The 22,129-nt window shown below is 37.0% G+C and overlaps 1 protein-coding gene across 3 annotated transcripts in view; it reads right to left on the bottom strand.

The window, feature by feature from the left end:
- Positions 1 to 4,713: 4,713 nt before the first annotated feature.
- LOC311082502 (serine/threonine-protein kinase PAK 3) overlaps positions 4,714 to 22,129 on the bottom strand; it is a 51,504-nt gene continuing 34,088 nt past the window's right edge. The window contains exons 6-16 of one of the 3 annotated variants that reach the window (XM_084113363.1): positions 19,841 to 19,903; positions 17,121 to 17,273; positions 15,753 to 15,927; positions 14,537 to 14,600; positions 9,756 to 9,804; positions 9,557 to 9,669; positions 8,722 to 8,839; positions 8,525 to 8,624; positions 7,641 to 7,837; positions 6,637 to 6,774; positions 4,714 to 5,206 (exon numbers count right to left, since the gene is read on the bottom strand). In XM_084113363.1, coding sequence (XP_083969489.1) covers positions 5,117 to 5,206; positions 6,637 to 6,774; positions 7,641 to 7,837; positions 8,525 to 8,624; positions 8,722 to 8,839; positions 9,557 to 9,669; positions 9,756 to 9,804; positions 14,537 to 14,600; positions 15,753 to 15,927; positions 17,121 to 17,273; positions 19,841 to 19,903 — 1,260 coding nt within the window. In that variant the 3' untranslated portion in view covers positions 4,714 to 5,116. The remainder of the gene's footprint in view (positions 5,207 to 6,636; positions 6,775 to 7,640; positions 7,838 to 8,524; positions 8,625 to 8,721; positions 8,840 to 9,556; positions 9,670 to 9,755; positions 9,805 to 14,536; positions 14,601 to 15,752; positions 15,928 to 17,120; positions 17,274 to 19,840; positions 19,904 to 22,129) is intronic. The other 2 variants (XM_084113364.1, XM_084113365.1) reach the window with 2 other exon arrangements.

Here is a 22,129-nt window from a genome sequence, read left to right as displayed (position 1 = left end):
CTGAGACATTTCAAATGATGCCAAACATGTCTGTATGATAATTGTTCATATCAAACCATATAGATTTTTAGGTGAATTCAGGTAGGGATGGGTGAAGGGTATGATGTGTAAATTGGGAGGTGATCAACTCAAGTGTGATCGTGTCTCGAATGGGGATGTTAATATAGCAAGAGAGTTCAAATGTTAATTTCCTTTGTTTTCTCAGAGAGTAGCCCTCTCTTCCAGTTCTTCCTGTTTCTCCAGTCTTACAACAGTATATTTAGTAATGTACAAAATCAATAAAATTCCTTGTAGTTCTAGTAGTTCACCTATGGAAAAAGACAAAAAAAAAAAAAAGACAAAAAAACAACAACAACTACTTATCTTTAATTGAATAAAACATTTAGGTAAAACAAGAAAAACTAGGGTAGCTCAGAAGGTTAGAATTTAAATTTGAAAAGTTGCATTGTAACTTTTGAACCATTAGTATTTGGCTAAAAAGTGCAAAAGAAAGGGGCTATTTTAGAGAACCACTGCAAGTTACAACTCTGTTTCAAGTTAAATGACTGGCAGACATTCATGAATGAAGTAACAGAGCAGCAGCCGAATGATAGGCTACACTGGAACTGTAGAAGGTATTGTGCTTTGGATTGGTGTATATTTGACTAAAAACCAGCATTCTGTTCAAGATTTTTCCTTTTTTTATTATTATATATATATTTTTTTTATATTTCAGTCCAGTTCCGAAACTGTAGCTTTTTTTGTTTTACACTCAAGACACAGCCATGCACAATTTAGAATTCAAAAAGTATATTGCTTCAACCACAATTTAAAATAGCTTATCCAAAACAATAGTTCCCCCCTCTCTCATACGCCTCACATCCAGCCTCGTTTCAAAGAGCAGGGGAGGGGCTTGCTGAGATGAGTCCAGCAGTTCTCAAATGTCATAATTAGAATAATAATTTAAAAAGAAAACATTTGTGTTTGTAAGCACGTACAGTCTCGTTTCTTTCTCATATTAGACACCAATAGAGGGATTTTGTCACAGCACGTGTACAGGGTTCACACATTCAGAAGAAAAGGGGAATTTACAAGAGACAAGAGGAATCCTGGAGTGAGTCGCTTTCCACATTCGTGGTGCTTTTCATCCTTTTACATTTTCATGTGCTCCTAGTTCACATCAGGTCCGAGCCCTGATTAAATATGAAGGGTCTTTTAATAGCGAAGTCCACAATCTAGAAATAAATTTGCATTGTGTTTGAGAGTGTTTCTCCTTGTACATCTGCCGCAGTACATAGGTGAAGGCTGCAGTATAGGTCGCTCGGTGAGTGTTTATGATGGTCGTATTAGCCTGGTTAATGGGGCTGTAGTCTCCGTGACAGGCACAAGATGCTGCTATCTGTGGGATTTGCACAACCATGTCCATCATCGATTTGATCTGTTGAATTTCTTGGAACCAGGGTGCACAATATTTACAAATACATATCAAAGAGCAGCCTATCGTAAGGTTTTCATTTTAAAAAAGAATAAAACACAACAATGTACATTAAATATCATCCTCAAAATACCTTTTGTAATGCTAACTTATTCAAAGGTTATCGGAGCTGAAGGAAAGTAATTCAGTAATGTCATGCATGAAACTGGTTCCTACGATAAAACGACACTCCCATTTACCTGCTTTGATACTCACTGTAGGTGGGGTTGTGACATCCATTGCGACATACACTGAAGCAGTAGCACTATAGATATTGCTACCCATGCCTTAAGATGTCTATGGTTGTCGCTAACTACTGTTCTATGTCTACTCTAGTACCCTTCTGCCTATGGTAGGGTAGCCTAGGTGTAGTATCCTGAATTTTCACAGTGATTTGAAAGACAGACTAAAAGCAGGCTGAGGTTATCCTATCTACGCACAAACATAGCACAACTCTCACACAAACACTCATTTGTAAAGAAAGATACCAAGTTGACATGATCTATCAGACACCTACATCCTCTACAAGGGCGTACACTTAAGACTTCTACTCATGTACTGTATTGAATCCATATTCTTAAACCAAGGGAGAATTAAGATAACCTCAGCAAAAATCAAACATTTTTGATTTGTGACCGTAGTTGAAAAAGGCATCAGAAATAGCACCCCTATTGATGTTTGTTGCAAACCAGAAAGTCTTAAAAACTAAAGAGCGCCAACAGTTGGGAAGGGGGTTGGATTTACAGACTGTTCTCTTATGCCCCGTTTAGGGCATTAAGATGCGTTTTGGTTGATCGGATCACAAGTAGAAGAGGGAAACATTCCTGTTTACATCTGGTGTTTTAATCCGTGTCTTTTGTCCACTTTCAACCACTTCTGTCCTGATTTCTTCGAGGGGGGGGGGGGGGGGGGGGGGTCTATGGGCTGGTAAATGTATGTTTTTTTTTCAGATCTTGCGATCTAATAGCCAAAATAAGTTAGCTCAATTTACATATGAAAGCACCGAAGTCGATGGAAAAACGTTTACGGTAGTTTCTGCTCTGATAGCTACAAGACCAGCCGAACGCTGTGAGTGTGTGTTAGAAATCAGGAATGTTGAGAGAACATTGTGCTTGGTACATTTTAGTCTTCAAACCAAACTTGGGTCTCCAGCCAACAAAGCTTAGATCCCATCTGTCTAGCGTGCTTCCCATAATGTTTACACATTAGATCAGTAGGCATCTTTTGTGGCTGTTGAAATGCATTCGACCACATGAGCGTTTACACTACGAAAGCAATTCGATCAAATGTGTTTTCGACTACCACTGGAAGTGGTCGAAAGTGGACAAGCTCAAAACGTTTTAGACCCTATTTACACCTGTACTTGCCGTCATCCACATGTGATCCGATCAACCAAAACGCATCTTATACCAGGTGTAAACAGGGCCTTAGGGACCATTCACACAAGATGTGATCTAGTGTTCACAATGGAATGGAGTAGAACTGTTTGCAACCCACTGTCTTGGGCAGAACATTCTCTACGCAAGTATGCAAACACTGATGCAAATGCTTGGCCAACACATTGTGAATGTACGCTCCCTGTGCATACATACCACGTGTATGCTGAATGTTGAATACATACAATACATCATTGTGTTACTGTTGCTTTTATAAACCTCAGTTTTCTAGGCAGTAAAGTTATCTTTAAATATCCTTCATCAAACTGAATGTTATTATTCTAAGTACCTGGCTACATAAGATGCAATTTGCCCAGCAAGATTCTCTTCAAATTGCACTCCTTGTGGCAATGAGAATGCAATGTGTACTCGCTTTATATTATGAATTGCATTCTGACACTGGAATTGGGCTTGCGTAGCTTGAAGTGTCCGCGTAATTGCGTAGAGCTTTGAGCCTTAAAAACGTGGAACTCATGTTGCAAGACAAAAGAGCAAAGCCAAAGACTGACGCCAATGTGTGCCGCATGGCCGACAATGAAAAAACAATAACGAGTCTTATGTGAATGGCCCTTCATCATGCAAATATTTTCAGCCAATCACTGCTCTCTGAAAGATTGTACAGAATGTTTTCGAATAATGTGTGATGAGCAGATGTCAAAACACCAGCATGGATTTCATACTCCATAATGCCCAAGTAGCAGCTCATTAGCCTGCTCTACATTTGGCTCCTCATGGCTTGGTTTTCAGCATTTTTAATTTTCTCTTAAAATGCATAGTATAGACCTATATGTTGTGGTATTCATGCCTAAATGCTGGGTTCTATGGCAGAAATATTGCACAAGAAAATGCAGTCTGTGAATCCATTCTGAGAGAGTGACAAAAAGAGAGAGAGAGAGAGAGAGAGAGAGAGAGAGAGAGAGAGAGAGAGAGAGAGAGAGGGAGAGGTGCTTTCTAGCAAAGTCAGGATGCACTTTGCCTTCAAATGATTTTTATCGGTGTTTAATCCAGTAGCAAAGTGGTTTACAAGAACATGTCCAGGTTACATTTAACCCCAAAATCACAAGAAATATGAAATTATATTTTGCTTAAAGAAAATGAAGCCTGTTTTATGAACCATTAAGATTCATGGAATTGTTAAATTATTTTCATAACAATCAATCAAAGATGAAGTGCACATTGAAGTGCAAGTGCACATCTCTTAGTATTCAGAATTCTTATTACTATAATGAAAAAATATCCTCATTAATTTGAAGAAAAAAAAGAATACATTTTTTAAGTAAATATCATGCTTTTAATTTATGATTTAAATGAATAAAAAAAAATAGAGTTTCTACTGTTATGCAGTAATAAAACATTTTATTACACTAATAAAAAAAAACATTAGGGAAAAAACAATTACTTTTTTTAGTTTGACTTTGTTCAAATGTCTTAATACAAAAATCTTAGTATTAATAGTCCTGAAAATAGGTATAATTTCATTTATGCAGAATAGATCTTCATTTTTCCCCCCTTTTTATTTTGGGATGAAATGTGTCCTGGACATGTTTTTTGTGAGATTAATCTTTGTTCTTATATATCTCTTGCTCTCAAGCTCTCTCTCTCTCTCTCTCTCTCTCTCTCTCTCTCGCATACTGTTGTATGCTCTCTTGTTTTGCGCACACACAGTGTAGAAAGGAAATGATTGCTGTGGAAAGCTGTGGTAGACAGTCATGCAGATGTCTTGAGGAGATCCCGAGATTTGGAGGTACACTTCTTCAGGCACAGGAAAAACTCTGTAAAACCCAAAGAAGGTTGCTTGTAATCCAAGACAGTACAGAATAGATTAAATAAGAGATTGGATGATTTTAAAGGTCTACTGTAATCCATATCATCTTTCATTTCAGAGAGAAGGAACACAGGAGTTGTTTTTCAGTTTGTCTCCTTTCCAGATGTGTAGAGGTGAACACACACTGATGGACTGGTGCAGCAGTTCCATACATCACAACGTGTGTGTGTGTGTGTGTGTGTGTGAGGGCAGGCAGCAGGGGACAATCCCATCCCAAAGGCCTTGAATTGCTGTCAATCACCCTTATAAGGGTAAGTGCATGTGCAAGCATGTGCTTGTGTTATTGTTTGTGTCCAGATTCAGATATTGTGTAATTGTGCTATGACACATAAACACACTGTACCTGCACTCTGTGCGTATGAATGTGTATGTATGTGTGTGTGTGTGGGTAGGGGGAAGATCCTAGCGGCTGCTATTCTTGATGGCTTCCTTGGCAGCTACAATCAGCGGACTCAAACTGGAGAGTGGTTTGGCAAGCTTCAGGAATGAGTGCTGTAAAGAGAAAGAATATATTTAGGAAACTTCACTTTTTATATCCATTTTGGTCTATATGTATTCCTTTAAAACCTTGGAATTACAGTAGTCAACATTTGAAGTGGATCAAAAAAGTTCATCAAAGTTGTCCTAAGACAAAAACAGTTATTGTTCAAAATTCATGTATAACTTTGATGAAAGGTTTTGAACCACTTCAAATGTTGACTATTGTAGTTACATTTCTAAGAGAGTATTGTATTAAGTACATTTGTAAGTGTCTACTGCCTAAGCAGCAGCATACTCTTCTGAGGTTTTAGCTTTAGCCCAAGACTCTGTAAATGGTTTAAAACCAAATTCCGATGCAATGACAAATTGCTAACTCCCATGACTACACCAAAATGAGCTAATCATTGAGGAAGTTCAAAACCCGCACACACTGGAGCCTCAACGGGGCCAGAGTGGCATCCATGCACTTCACGGAGCCAAGGCCAGTCCGAACGGAAGAACCAAAAATGGATAAGCTTTGCCCCCAAAGCAAACCCAAGGAACTGCCTGTGTCTCTGGATGATCTAAATATGAAAATATGCAACCTTCAGATTGATCGTAGCAAACAAATCTTGGGTTCAAACTTGAGACATCCCAATTGTTAGCTAGCAGCGCCAAGTCAGTAGCTCACCTGAGCTCTTTAACTACCTCATCAGGTAAACCAGAACCCTCATCTATCTCCTTCAAAATGTAAGCTTGATAAGCCACCATAGTATGCAAAGCCACACATGCCTGACTGGATGCCATACAGGATTTGCTGATCAGAGCAGATGTGACTCTACACGGCTTTTCTAGCAGCAAAGGCCAGGATATCCGAGTGGGAGCTGAGGTTTGCCAGAGATCAGTCACTTCTCTTCAAACACCAGCATCTCCACATGCCACTGTTTCGCCAGTCTAAAGCAGCTAGATTAGTAGCCAAAACACTGCAAACACTCATCCAGCTTAGATTGAGCCTGAGGCTGGGCTGATTCCTCCCAATCCAGCTATTTATCTATTGCATCTTTTAAGGATCTCTGAGAGTTGCATTAAAAAAAGACCACATCTGTATATGTGCTTTGTTATTGTATACTTATTATATGTGTTCCCAAATTATTCATTTAATAGTGACTTTTCATTTAATAGTGCATTTGTTGGAATCAGTGGTAAGCAACACTAAACAACCACTGCTAACAGTCAAACCTGCTAAAATTCACCAGTCTTGTATAAGGACTTTGGCTGACGATGTTGGTGTTTTCTGCATGTCAGTTGAAATTTTAGTGTAAACAATGGGGTTATAGGAACAACTATTTCTATATACCTATTAAGGTGCTAATATAGAGCAGTATGAGGTAATGTATAATGTGTACAAATGTAGTTAAAAAACTATATTACTTAATACAGATGTCTGAAGCATAGTTTGTTACCTGCAGCAATTCTTTTGCTGACCCTCTCCGGTCTACATCCATCTCCAGACAGCGGTTCAGGAAGTCTCGAAACACTGAGGATAGCCGTTCAGGATTTTGTAGCTCTGGAGTTCCATTGGTTGCAATTAAATACAGGGCCTACCACAAGGGAAAAACATTAATGTAGTGGAACAATAATAGAAAAGTCTGCATATCCAATCCAAGTTACAATACAGCAAAAGAGGAAATGTTCAGACATTAACGTTATTTCTTCCAATTTTCTATTATGCTTTTTCGAATATTACCATTCATACCGTGTGTAATAAATATACTGTACATAATGCCAGCCTATGGCCTTAATTGGCTGCCCGTGAACAACGTCTACTTATTACTTTGACCCACCTTAAAACACTGTAGTTTTAGCTAAGAAGAAACATTTTGTAGTAACATGTCATGTTGTGGACATGTTGAAAAGATGCTGTTTTCTGCAATGTAAATCCGCACTGGATATTGATACGGTGAAAGTGACACCATTGTTTCTGTTCTCATCACTGTGTATACAAGTGCTGAGGAAGCTAAAATTCAGATATGGTAATGGACATTTAGTTTCCGACACGTACACTAAGCGGTAGACCAATCATCTGACCAATCACAGCAGAGGAAGCTCTCAGAAAGGAGAGGTTTAGAGAGTCTGAATCCTTGATCGAAGCGTTTCAGACACTGTGAGAAAAGAGGTGATGTTGTAATGTATATTATGAGAAAATGTAAGTGTTTTTTGACATTGGATGCATGTAAACCTTTAAAACAAAATTAGGAACTTTTAAAATAGCATAATTGGGGCGCTTTAAATGTTTTACTCATTTGTGTTACCAGCTCAGATGCTTTACACTTAGACCAACCTCAACACAGTTAACTACTGTACTTCAGATTGTTTTAGGAAATTCCTGCGTTTAGGATTAGTTGCCTTTTTTTTTTTTAAAGAACATTTATAATGGTGTCTTTTATAAAGTTCTGTAAGGTCTTACCCTGAGTGGGTTCTCATTCAGGTATGGCGGTTCTCCCTCCACCATTTCAATAGCCATGATGCCCAGGGACCAGATGTCCACTTTAGGGCCATAGGCCTTCCGGGTTACGACCTCTGGGGCCATCCAGTAGGGTGTACCCACCATAGTGCTACGCTTGTTCTGCTCAGGTGTGATCTGAGCACAAAACCCGAAATCCGCTTTAGAAAGAAAGAGAGAGGGGGTTAAGATGTTGGTCTTGGTGCATAACAGGAAATTACATTAACATTTCTGAAGAATTTGTGTGTTCACACTTGGCATGTTTGGTTAGATTAAAACGAAACCCTAGTGCGATTGCTCTGTTAGTGCGGTTCATTTGAATAAGTATGAACATTGCCATCCGAACCCTGGTGTGCACCAAACAAGTGGACCAAGACCGCTGAAAGATAGGTCTTGGTTCGCTTCCAAATGAACTCTGGTGTGGTTTGAATGAAATATGAACGCAACACGAATTATAAAAAGGACAGAATGCTTAAGCATACCTGTTTTTTCTCGTCACAGTCGCGATGTTGCCCATTACCATCCAGAACCGCGTCTCCTCACAGCAGATCTTCATTTTAGTGTGTGACGGAGGGATTCCTGACGCTGTTTTGACTCCATAACACATTTTATAATCTCTTCACAAGTTCTCAGCTGGTCAAAATACCATCATATGTAGGCTATGCACATACAATGAGCGCATTTAGCACATATCGCTGTGTCTTTAGGTTCGGTGTTAAAACGCCAATGTGAATGCTAAGCGAACCGGGACTTAATGTTTTTTTTGGTCCGGACCAAGCGAACTGCACTATAAGTGTGAACACACCTAAAAAAAGTTATAAAATCTTTTTTTTTTTTGCGTAACTTACTGAGTTTCACAGAACCATCCATGCCCAGCAGAATGTTGTCACTCTTGATATCTCTATGAATCACCTGATTAGAATGGAGGAAGTCCAGAGCCTGTAGACACTGTAAAGATAAATACAGAGTAAGATCAGATCTTCATAGTAATTCAGAGACTGTAGGCGGTAAATAAGCAGTGTAATTTGAGTGTATTGAGTGTTACCTCTCTGCACACTGCAGCAATCTGTCCCTCATCCATGCAGGTCTCGGTTACCACATCAGTTAGAGAACCACCTGCCAAATACTCCATCACCACCCACAACTCATCTCCTACAAGATAACTGAGACAGAAAGATGAAAACTATTTATATTACAGGCACCAACCTGACCACTGAATGAGAAGTAAGATGATAGTAACACGGTACCTGCATTTAAGGTTTAGTACATCTTTATAGGTAGTTTTCAGTATTTCAGGTTGGACAAAAAGTTACAAGTTTTTAATGGCATTTACAATTATTCATATAGCTGATGCTTTTATCCGAAATTACAAAAATGTGAATACTATAAGCAGAAACATTAAATCCAAGGGAGAAAACTATTCATAACAAATATTTAGAAAAAAATTGTTAAAAATGACATTAACATTATGGCTATCGATAGAATTAAATATCCAATATTAATCAAGTTTTGGCCATTGTCATGATTCATTTCATATTTTGCCTCTAAATATATATTTTTGTCATTTGTAGTCCATTTTCTTATATTCATTCATTTTCTCTTTTCAGGAAAGAAAAGAAAACAATATGTAAATAATATGTAAAGAATTCACATAAATAATAGCAAATTGCTAATAATTTCATAGTAATAAACACAACTATTTTACCCAAACTGTCACAATGTATTTAAGAATGCTTCCATAAACATTTTACACAGACATGTTCTGTTAGTGAATAAAGGCAAAGTCTTTAAAATAGTTTTTGTAAATAATTGCATTAATTGAACTCCGTTAAATGTTAACACATTAATCAGTTAATATATACTACTGTTGAAGGTTGTACCTGTCCAGGTAGTTGACTATATTGGGGTTTTTGTTTTCCCTCATCACGAGAATCTCGTTAATAATGAGCTCTTTCTTTGGCTGCTGTTGTAGATTCATCTGTTTAATGGCCACCTGAACAAAGTAAAAGGGAGAGAGGTCAGCAAAGAGCAGAAGGCAATGTGGAGGCTTTCTTCAGATCGAAACGTAATCTGGTTTACCTCTTGTCCTGTGGCAATGTCAATAGCTGTGTATACTGTCCCAGAAGCCCTTAAAACACACAGTGGAGAAGCAGGTTAAAACTTTTCTATACTGTAGTGACTTAGCATGGACTCATCCATTACTCATTGCCCAATAGAGGGCCGCTCTGGATTTCTTAATGCCCTTAGAGATCACCTCTCAAGAAATATGTACATGGTTATGGGTTGGTAGTTGACATGTCCTGCTGTGTGATATGCTAAACAACATTTTTCTAATTTAGCTTTAATGACTTCACATGGCTTGGAAGACTACATTTGTGTTTTTACAAATGCATGTCACACTCACAACAGAGGACAATTTAAAATCAACTAATGAAGGCAATAAATAAAGAAAAATTGGTGATGATGTTTGAGCAGTCTTAACCTAAAATATACATTTTCCCTTATACATTCATATACATTTGACATTAATGGACATGTTATATGTAAATCATATCCATAAAAAAACTTAAACAGTTAAATAAAATTAATGAATATATATATATATATATATATATATATATATATATATATATATATATATATATATATATATATATGTGTGTGTGTATATATATATATATATATATGTGTGTGTGTATATATATATATATATATATGTGTGTGTATATATATATATATATATATATATATATATATATGTGTATATATATATATATATATATATACAGTGAGGAAAATAAGTATTTGAACACCCTGCTATTTTGCAAGTTCTCCCACTTGGAAATCATGGAGGGGTCTGAAATTGTCATCGTAGGTGCATGTCCACTGTGAGAGACATAATCTAAAAAAAAAAATCCAGAAATCACAATATATGATTTTTTAACTATTTATTTGTATGATACAGCTGCAAATAAGTATTTGAACACCTGTCTATCAGCTAGAATTCTGACCCTCAAAGACCTGTTAGTCTGGCTTTAAAATGTCCACCTCCACTCCATTTATTATCCTAAATTAGATGCACCTGTTTGAGGTCGTTAGCTGCATAAAGACACCTGTCCACCCCATACAATCAGTAAGAATCCAACTACTAACATGGCCAAGACCAAAGAGCTGTCCAAAGACACTAGAGACAAAATTGTACACCTCCACAAGGCTGGAAAGGGCTACGGGGAAATTGCCAAGCAGCTTGGTGAAAAAAGGTCCACTGTTGGAGCAATCATTAGAAAATGGAAGAAGCTAAACATGACTGTCAATCTCCCTCGGACTGGGGCTCCATGCAAGATCTCACCTCGTGGGGTCTCAATGATCCTAAGAAAGGTGAGAAATCAGCCCAGAACTACACGGGAGGAGCTGGTCAATGACCTGAAAAGAGCTGGGACCACCGTTTCCAAGGTTACTGTTGGTAATACACTAAGACGTCATGGTTTGAAATCATGCATGGCACGGAAGGTTCCCCTGCTTAAACCAGCACATGTCAAGGCCCGTCTTAAGTTTGCCAATGACCATTTGGATGATCCAGAGGAGTCATGGGAGAAAGTCATGTGGTCAGATGAGACCAAAATAGAACTTTTTGGTCATAATTCCACTAAACGTGTTTGGAGGAAGAAGAATGATGAGTACCATCCCAAGAACACCATCCCTACTGTGAAGCATGGGGTGGTAGCATCATGCTTTGGGGGTGTTTTTCTGCACATGGGACAGGGCGACTGCACTGTATTAAAGAGAGGATGACCGGGGCCATGTATTGCGAGATTTTGGGGAACAACCTCCTTCCCTCAGTTAGAGCATTGAAGATGGGTCGAGGCTGGGTCTTCCAACATGACAATAGCTTGTTTGCATATGACGTCACGTCACTGCGTTGCCATGGCGCGAAATGCAGATGGAGGGCAGGAAGTGTTGTGCTATATTTAGGAAGCACTATAACAAACTAAAAATGCCTATGTTTTGCGTCGTTTATGGTTGCTCAAATCGATCAAACTTTTCAATTTTGCTTATAGTTTCTATAATTAGCAAAGAGCATTTGTGTTAAATAGGAATACATTGTAATAATGTTAATCAAGCTGACTAAATCACACGACTGTGCAGCAGTTCACATGCACTCACAATAAAAATACAATATAATTTAAAACAAAGACAAGCTCATTATACAAAGGAAATAATATTACATATCTAGACAAATTGGGTTGCTTATAGTTAAAAGAATGTCATGAACGATTTAGGCTAGATGTATTGATTGCATTAGTGCGTGATATTGAAGAGTGCGCGCCTCGAGCGCACGGCTGACATGACAGGAAAGTTCGTGTTTCAGAGTTTTATATTCGGACATATACCGTGACAACATCTCATCTGACAGAGGACTGTGAGGCGCTGCTGACTGCGTTATTTATAAAACAAATTTAATTGCTGTGAGATTGTTTGCTGTTGCGCGCAAATCCTGGAGAAATCTAGGATAGGCTGAAATCGCTCACGTGGTGCGTCTCTGTGTGAGACAGATTTCATCACCAGTCAAAGACAGCAGCAAAGCCATAGCACAATGAAATAAGGCAACTTATGATTTCGGAGGTTTACAATAGGCTATTGTCCGGTTTCATATTTGTCGTCAAAATTTCAAAATACATTCGGGACTGAAGCCCCGGCAAAATCGGCTGGCCGCCTACTCTGCTTGCAAACCTACGTCTGCGGTCGGGAGGAGCCGAATCGGGAAATGCCCGTGTGTGTAGTGATCACCTCGTCAAAGGTGAATTAATACAACTTATGTGGCTAGTATGTTTGTGTAACGTACCAGTTTCCGAACTTTGTAAAGTCAGAGTAATTGTTTCTTCTTTTCTTTGGGTTTGTAAGTTACCCCTGTAACTGAAGACAAACGTAACGTTAAAGGCAAATCTTTCAATTCAGTTAGAAAATCGCTCCTCTTCATAACGTAAAGATCACGTCCAACATATGTTTCGATTTTTTTGTTATATCTTTCTTTTGTAATAGCGTCTAAAGTAGTACAGTACGGACTTTCGTCCATCTCGTCCATTCCGCTCTTCACTTCCTGCCCTCCATTTGAATTTCGCGCGTCATCACAATCACGTGACTGCAAACCACCTATGACCCGAAGCACACAGCCAGGATAACCAAGGAGTGGCTCTGTAAGAAGCATATCAAGGTTCTGGCGTGGCCTAGCCAGTCTCCAGACCTAAACCCAATAGAGAATCTTTGGAGGGAGCTCAAACTCCGTGTTTCTCAGCGACAGCCCAGAAACCTGACTGATCTCGAGAAGATCTGTGTGGAGGAGTGGGCCAAAATCCCTCCTGCAGTGTGTGCAAACCTGGTGAAAAACTACAGGAAACGTTTGACCTCTGTAATTGCAAACAATTACAGAGGTCTGTAAAGGCTACTGTACCAAATATTAACATTGATTTTCTCAGGTGTTCAAATACTTATTTGCAGCTGTATCATACAAATAAATAGTTAAATCATACATTGTGATTTCTGGATTTTTTTTTTTAGATTATGTCTCTCACAGTGGACATGCACCTACGATGACAATTTCAGACCCCTCCATGATTTCTAAGTGGGAGAACTTGCAAAATAGCAGGGTGTTCAAATACTTATTTTCCTCACTGTATATATATATATATATATATATATATATATATATTTTTTTTTTTTTTTTTTTTTTTATAATAGAATATAATATAATATTTGAGGCTTATTTGATTATTAACTCATTGGCAGTGAAATAAAACATAAGATACTGGTAATATTATTGTGAGTGATGGTTTTAGCAGTTGCTGTGTGGAGATTAAAACAAATCCAACACAAATTTACAGGGATAAAAAATATCTAACCTTTGACCTCTACACCCACAAGCATAGTAGTATACTGGGGTATTTACACAAGGCTGAAAAAAATGTGATGCATGAAGATTAACATAATCTTACCAGTGTCATCAGTGTGTAACTTCCCACTATCTAATACACACATATAAGAGTAATACATACATGTGTAAGCTTGAAGAAGCTGCTGCTCTACTTGATATATGAGGCTGTTTATCTCCTTTGTCAATCCATGAACACACATCTTTTCTCTCTTTCTAGGGCACCAGGCCACAGATTATTATCAGGGTGCATAAATAATAGAGCAAGGGTGCAACTGGATCAGGTGCATTCAGGGTAAAGCCACATTGAAACACCCTTGGACTGATCCTGGAGCAGTATTTGCTGCTCAGAATACAGGGACTGCCAGCAACTGACAAGAATATGTACAGGTCTGACATCATTTATGCACGAGCACAAGGTTAAAATAGAAATATTAACCAATGTATGTGTTTAATTGAATTAATGTACTATGCAATAACTTAGAAAATAGAAGAAAAAAAAAGTTTAAAAAGAGAAAATAAATGTTTAAAAAACATTTAAAAAACTGCCCACCCAAATTAACTCACCCTCATGCAAAGATGAATGATTTTAGAACATCTGGAAAACAGTATAAGAGTCATATGGGCTACTTTTTTGGTAATTTTATGGCACTTTTTTGAAAACATTTGAAAACAGCCTTGCTTTGAGAGGAGGTCAGCTGATAACCTCAAAACACACTCCCTCTCTTTGGCCTGTAGTCATGTCTGAATTAAATTTTCATTTGCTCACTTTATTCTTGACTTCTTAAACCTGATATCCAACCCCTCCTATCCTTTCTTCTCTGTTGAACCAGTCTTGCTCTCATATCCATGTCTTTGCAATATGAAATGAGAGGTGTGGTGTGTGACTTTGGGTGGGTATGTGTACATAGATGATGACTGTGTATAAACATACCCTTGGCCTATTTTCTCAAAACGTGTATATTTCTTCTTGGGATCACCAACACTAACAATGCTTCCTGGAAGAAAGAAGAGAACCTTGTAAGACTATATGCACACAGAAGCAAATGCATACAAACAAAGCTTTTGGACAGGAAACTGCTGAAGAGAGATGCATGATGAGTTTGGTTAACAATATAAGTAATTGTTAATGATGCTCAGTGACATAGGCATAGATCTGTTTGAGTGTGTCTGTTGGGAGTACTGTTGGCAGAGTAAGAACAGTAATCTCTGTCTGTTATAAAAACTATAATCTCTGTTTTAGTGCTTAGTGCTGTCAGTAATCTGGATCACATGTGTAGAGTCAAATGGGAAAAAGACAATGATTCACAAAGTGCACATAAAAGAGACCAGATCTGCATTCCTAATCAAAAATTCTAAAGAAATGTGCATAAGATACGTATAGGAATTTTTACCGAATTTGGAACCGACTCCAAAGGATCCTAATGGTTTCAAATAAGATTTATCTAAAAATCAAAAATGATCATCTTGGGAATACAGACATTCCTATTAGGATCCAGTAAGGTTTCAAATTATAAATGAAATTCCTAAAGGATCCTGTACACATTCCTTTATGATTCTCAATAGGGTGTTATTCAAAAATTTCTTATTTGCCATTGGAGAAGAAGCTTTAAAAATGGGAACCTTTAACGCAAATTGACAATGTATTAAGTATAGTGGCTGAACAATATTACAACACAGTTCTGTCATTCATGAATTATGTCTCCATTCCATATCATACCACATCAATGAACTGACAATGAAGATAATGTGACAATGTTCATAGAAATATTATTACTAATACTTCTTGGATTTCTGAGTAGATGTATAACTTTTTAAAGGCTAAAGTTACGGTTACACTTTATTTCGATGGTCCACTTTAGAGATTCTACTAACTATGAGTAACTTTGCAACTACATGTCAACTAACACTCATTCAAGTATAAGTAGACTATAGCAGACTGTTAGGGTTAGGTGTTAGGGTTCGGGTTAGAATAAGTTGACATGTAGTTGTAAAGTTACTTATAGCTAGTAAAATGCCTAAAGTGGACCATTGAAATAAAGTTACTGGTGCTCTTAAACCAAATATTGCAATAGTGTCTTATTACAGTAAAAATAAATAATATTCTACCACCACATGCACAGCTAAAATCAACAGTCTTGACCACATACTGAGTTTTTCCAGTATTTCCTCATCTGTCATCTTGGATTTCTTCCTTTGTCGGTCAGTGTGACGGTACAGCGTACTAGACGTGTTCTCCGGCTGGACTTGTGACTCTGGAGGGGTCGTGACCTCTTTGACAGAAGCAGGAGGTGCAACTGGCTCAATAACAGAGCGTGTGAAGATCTACAAAAAATACAGTGATAGAGTAAATGCATAGAAATACATAGGAGAGAGAAACAGACAGGGATGAAAGCAGATATAATACATTTCTTTATTGTTTCTCATAGACACAAAGATTAAATAGAGATCAAATAGAGACTTTAAGGGTGTGTTCACACTTGTAGTTAGTTTCTCTTGGTTCTTTTGGACCCAGACCAAAAAAAGAAAAATGACACAATTAGTTCTGGTTTGCTGAGTGTTCACACTGTTATTTTTAAAGTCACCGTGAACCGGAAGTTGCGACCGAATTTACTTCAGTATTGTGACGTATTTTCCAAGTGAAGCGTAATTGGATCTAGAAAAGAAAATTGATTGGATCTAGAAAAGTGTGCGTTCCATTCAGCTCGCTGTCAAAGCTCACAGTAGAAAGACTAGAGGGGATGTTCTACCCAAGCGTCAAACTGATGTCGTCAGAGAAGGAAGGCCATTCAAGAAAATATTAACTTGAATTAACTTGCATTAATTGTTCACCAAAAGGCTAATAATATGCACAAACAAAAAAATGTCGACGTATATTTTGCGACGGAACTTACCGAACATGCAAAATATTGCTGTGTGCTAAATGCACTCATTGTAATTGTGTCATACAGGGGTATTTTGACCAGCTGAAAACTCGTGATGACCTCATAAAATGTGTTAAGGATTCAAAATGGCACCAGGAATTCCTTAACACACTTAAGTGAAGATCAGCTGCAAGGAGACGCTGTTCTGACGGTTACACTGAACTGTAAAGGGCAAAGTAGCTCCTATAATGAGAAGAACCAGGTATCCTTGAGCATTCTGTCCTTTTAAGGGTCACATCTTGTGTCACATCATGTTATTGGTTGGTTTAGATGTCTTTAGTGCAGTTTAAATATGAATGTAACACAGACCAAAGTTTGTTTAGAAGCGGTGGGTCTCGGTCCGTTTGTTTGGCGCACACCAGGGTTCGGATGGCAGTGTTCACACTTATTCAATTGAACTGCACTAACAGAGCAATACCACCAGAGTTCGTCTTAATTGAACCAAACCTGCCAAATGTGAACACAGCCTAAGTCTCCCGCTTCTCAGGTTCTTCTCCTGAGAAAGTACCCTAGAAGTATGACATCTCACTCTAGAATGTTTTTGTTCATAATGTGTTATATATCTAATCTACAAAATAAACATCCTGTACTAACAGATTTGGTGTGCTCAGGCCGTGGAGCGATGATGGGTGGAACCTCATCCTCATCCTCCTCTTCTTCTTCTTCCTCTTCATCCTCCTCTTCCTCGTCTTCTTCTTCAGACACCGGAGGTGCAATAGGAGGTTCAGAAGTTGTCTTAGCCCCTTGCTGCGCTCCCACACAGACACACACATGAGCAGAGTGCAAACAGTGTTGAGCACTTGATCCACAGTCAATAAATATCACAAATTCATCCATGTACTGCTCATTTGTAGCCTTCATAACTAGCACATTTAAACAGGACCGCAATGTTCTACATATATAATTCAAGCTGTCATGGCTAGGCCTGTAATGCTTTGTTTCAGTCATTTCAACCTCTAGAGGGCGACATCATAAACACAGTAGACCTGAGTAAACTGAGGCTATTCCAGTTCATGGCTATGTCTGGAATGGGATACTAGTTTATACTAGTAAATACTGTCCATTTTAAAAATAGAAAATGAAACATTAGAGATTACTACACACTAACTGTTTCAAACAATAGTATTCTACATTGTTGCAACATTTCAATTTGTCCAGATATACAGTAGTTATATTTTTTAATACATTTTAGGTTCATTTGTTTGTCTGATCAAATAATGAGTCAAAACTGCTGCAACTACTTCTGGTTCATTCATCACACATTAAAACAAAGCAAAATACATTGTGCATACTCCACATTTTGCAAACGTAGCAGGCCATCTGTATTTTTAAAATGTGTATATTATGAACAGTATACATACGTTGCAGCACAAGAAAGAATGCATGCATGCTAAGCATACTAATCCTTATGCTAGTTTGCTAATTCTTTTTATGTCCATTCATGCGTGTTTTAATTTTCTTGACAAGACTTGGCTAAAGGACTATCATTATACTGTCATTGCTGTGCTGTGTCCGATTGGTATGTGTATCTGGATTAGGGTGCTACAGTTAAAGTAGTTCATAAATACGCCATAGACACTTTACAATGTCAGTTGAGACAAAGAGCACTGAAATTATTAAAGGCATTATCATAATGAAATGGATACTCGCAGGACCAGTGAAAACCCAAATATTTACTATTATTTACTATCAAACTTAGCAAAATCTAACCCATTTAGTACAAACATACATAGACAACACAAGTGAGGTTTGGGATCAATGTCTTTAAAAGCCAGCTGCAATGTTGTGATGATTAAATTATGAAAGGATTTTTAAAAGAAACTTTGGCTTGAGAAAATAACTACACTCTTAAAAATAAAGGTTCCCAAAGGGGGTCTTCATAGCAATAGAAGAACCATTTTGGGTTCCCTAAAGAACTTTTCAGTGAACAGTTCTTAAAAGAACCCTTTTTTCTTAGCGGGAAGAACATTTGAAAAATCTAAAGAATGTTTTTCACTAAAAAATAACCCTTTGTGCAATGGAAAAGTACAATGGATGTCCAATGCCAATTAAGAACCTTTATTTTTAAGTGTACAATCTGAACTTTCAATTCAGAGCACTTGTTATGTCAAAATGCACGGTAATTAAAACAGCTGAAACTGAAAACATAGCATACTCTACTTCCTAAAGAGTAAGCATTAAACAAACCCATATGCTCTACAATGTGAATCTGAATTAAAACAGCAGCCTTATTAGTGTAAAGGTCACACTTACAGGATTAAGCATCACATGCATTTTCATATTTGTCTCTGCCAATTAGAAACTGGAATTTGGGCCATAAAAATAAATCTAAACCTGAAATACAAGGAAGAGATTCCAGCGTCCAGCACCTGTTGGTATGAGATGGATGGCGAAAGATAAAAGACACACATACACACACTTGCATGCATGTGACGCTGTTGTTGTATGTTTTCATGGTTAACTGCACTTTAGGGAGTATTTAATAAGGCAAGCAGCAATTGTTTTATAGCTAGCAAGCAAATCTACAAGGAGCACTAGAGTATAAATCAGAGAAATTAAATATCAGAGGGAAAAAATAAGAAGTTAAGAACAATATCAAATTTACCTAAATTGACATTAAGGTCCCTAAATTTATTTCTCTTTAAAACCCCAAGAAATAAAAAAGGAGAATTCCTAAAAAGTTGACAAATATATTTAAAAAATGTACTTCATATGAAATCAATAAACTCCTGCTTGCCAAGCAATAGCAAGTAGCAGTCATGCCTTGATAGCAACCCTCTGGCCTAGATAGAAACATAAATTTCACTTAATACATTATTACATAGAATTTCAATTAATACAGGAAATAAATGATTTCCTGAATACAGGAAAGACAAATTCATTCATCAAACAATTTCATGGGGTCTTTGTTAATATGTTGGTGTATTATGGACTAGCTTTTTTGTGCATCCAACCTAAGTTTCATTCTCGTTTTAGATGAGAAATAAAACATTGTGTTAGAGATATGACTGAGATTAGCTCAGGCAAGCCTTGAGTTTCCAGTGACATCTAGAAATTTGTTTGCAGTGTGCAGCATTGCAAACATTTTTTTTTCATTTTTTCACTGCAGTGAGTAAAGTACAGACTACAAAAACTAGCTTGTGGAAAACCACAATTTGGGCTGTTGGGTCACTGCTAGCTTGTGTACAGTAATGTGTTTAGGTATCAAATGCCCAAATATTGTGTCTCTGACTCATGGCTGCACAGTAGAGGCATTAGCTTTGCCTAATGATGCAGCTTCCTTAGTGCCGTACAGTATAAAGGTGAAGTGTTACCTTGTCAAAAAACGCGCTGCAGGTTCTAAGGCTGACAGGTGGCCCGGAAGACAGGAGGCGGTTCTGAATGATGATAAGGTTGAGAACGGGAGGATATTTTACTTGACACAAAAAAAACCCACAAAGTATTCAAACACTACAAATGGATTCCAGGCAACAGAGGATAGGAGGGAAAGTGTGACAGGAGGGAGGAAGGCAAAGGAGAAAGGTGGCTTGGAGGTGAGATTCTTGTGAAAATAATGGGCGAGGAGGAAAATACAACTAAGAAAAGGAGTGAGCATCTTCATTATTGCGGTCTAAACATGGACATTCATTTGCCACCACTTTACAGTTCATAGTCACCAAAGTTTTTATACAAAGATCAGATAAATTGTCCCAGCAAAACCGGATTTTCTGCCAGATAAAATGTCTGACATTCGTGTTCTTTTGGACATCTTAAGGGTCCCTGACACTTAAATAATCAATGCTTTGATGAATCGTGTATCACAACACACACTTCTGTATGTAGTCTATAATTACTAAGAAAATATTCTGATGAAAAGCTGTAACCACTTTTTACTGTATTTTCTGGAATATCAGTTGCATTTTTTAACATCTGAAATTGACTTGTATAACATCAAGCAACCAAAGTGCACATAAATATTCACACGAACAAAACCTATCAGTTCTAGCATTGCTAAAATGCAGTCAACAAAACATAAAAAAGTTACACTGCTTACTTTAAATTGTCTGTTGTCATTAGCTGGGGGAAATTTAAAGGACGTACGTTTTTTTCTTATCCGAAGATTTCAAACAAAGTGTATTTCTATGGGTAAGAATTTCACTTCACCCTCTCTCTTTGAAATGAAATCGCTTCTTGTCCTTTCATGAACTGAACTTTGATGTTCCTGATTACTCGCGTACTGACTGAGTGAGTCATTTGTTGTTTTTACGGTTGTACGATTTCTGCAATTTAAAACTATTCCTAATTTGAATGCTTAATCTTAATTGTTTGAGTTCTTCAACTCTTTGATGTTCTTCTATTAAACAGAAATTACAAATTGTATACAATGAAGAAGAGAAAAAAAATGAAGAGATGAAATCAAATTATTTTTGTAGAATGGTATCAAAGGCATTTTAAGATTTGAAATTAGTTTGTGAACTAACTGTGAAAAATATGAAGTATTTATAGGTATCATTGATCATAATTTCTTTAGTAGACAAATAAAAGAGTTTGCTTGTAATAAATATTTTTATGTGTTTGTAATGACTAGTTTTTCTGTGGTAATGTAAACAGCAAAAAGTGTTATAAATGTAATCGGTCTACCCTAATTTGGATTCAGCTACATGATGGATATATATTCTGTTCTGCGAGCTGCTCACGTGATGTCCCATACTCTTAATGGAGTAAAAAACATTTATTTTCCTCCTTTTGTTAACTTTGAATACATATATTCACATTTTAATGTGGTAAAGTAGAAAAACACTGTAGATCATATATTTTTACATCAAAATAATAGTAATAAGTATTTTGACTGTTTTTTGTTTTTAAAATGAAGTAAAATATGTATATTAGAAATGAGTGGTCTGTGTGTTTGTACAGAAATGTTTTATCTTGTGGGTTTCAGCTTTCATCACTCCTCAGATTCAACTTTAACAGTTTGTGCTTGTTAGGCGAGGTAAGGTATGTCAATTTTATTCATGTAATGCTTTGCCCACGTGCTAGTAATTTTGGGCTTGGTGTTTTTAATAAATGTTGTTTGTAATGAATGACACTAATTTGTTTATATAATGTTTATATAATGTATATAATGTTTCTCCATTCTTGTTCTGTATACCATTCAATTTGAAGGATTTATTTTTGTATTTTTTTTGTGGCAAGAGTGGAATTAAAATACATGTTAAAATTGTAAACATTTCATTTTATTTACCAGTATTTTACATTATTTCTGAATGTAATAAAATGCAACTTATACACAATTCAACTTATCAGTGTTTTTTTAATCTTAATGCAGTTTTGACCTGGTGTGACTTGTTTTTCTGGAAAGTACTGTACTTTCTTTTGGAATATGTTTTATGCAGGATATCCTTCCTGACTTGGAGCATCAAACCACTCAAATGCATTAAAATATAATATCATAATACTGCATTCAGCTTCAATGCTGTAACAACACTAAGATTCCTATTAAGTTTCTTTGTTATAAATTCCTGTAAATATTTACATAAATGTATGTTTTAAAAATATTTAATGAATAATGGAGTGGTATTGTCTGTTGGACTTAACGTTTGTGGAAACTATGCCCTTAAGCC

Source organism: Abramis brama, assembly GCF_963993115.1.
Source record: "Abramis brama genome assembly, chromosome: 5".
Lineage (NCBI taxonomy): Eukaryota > Metazoa > Chordata > Actinopteri > Cypriniformes > Leuciscidae > Abramis > Abramis brama.
Note: the sequence above shows the minus strand (reverse complement) of the source record. Positions and strands in the feature narration are given on the sequence as shown.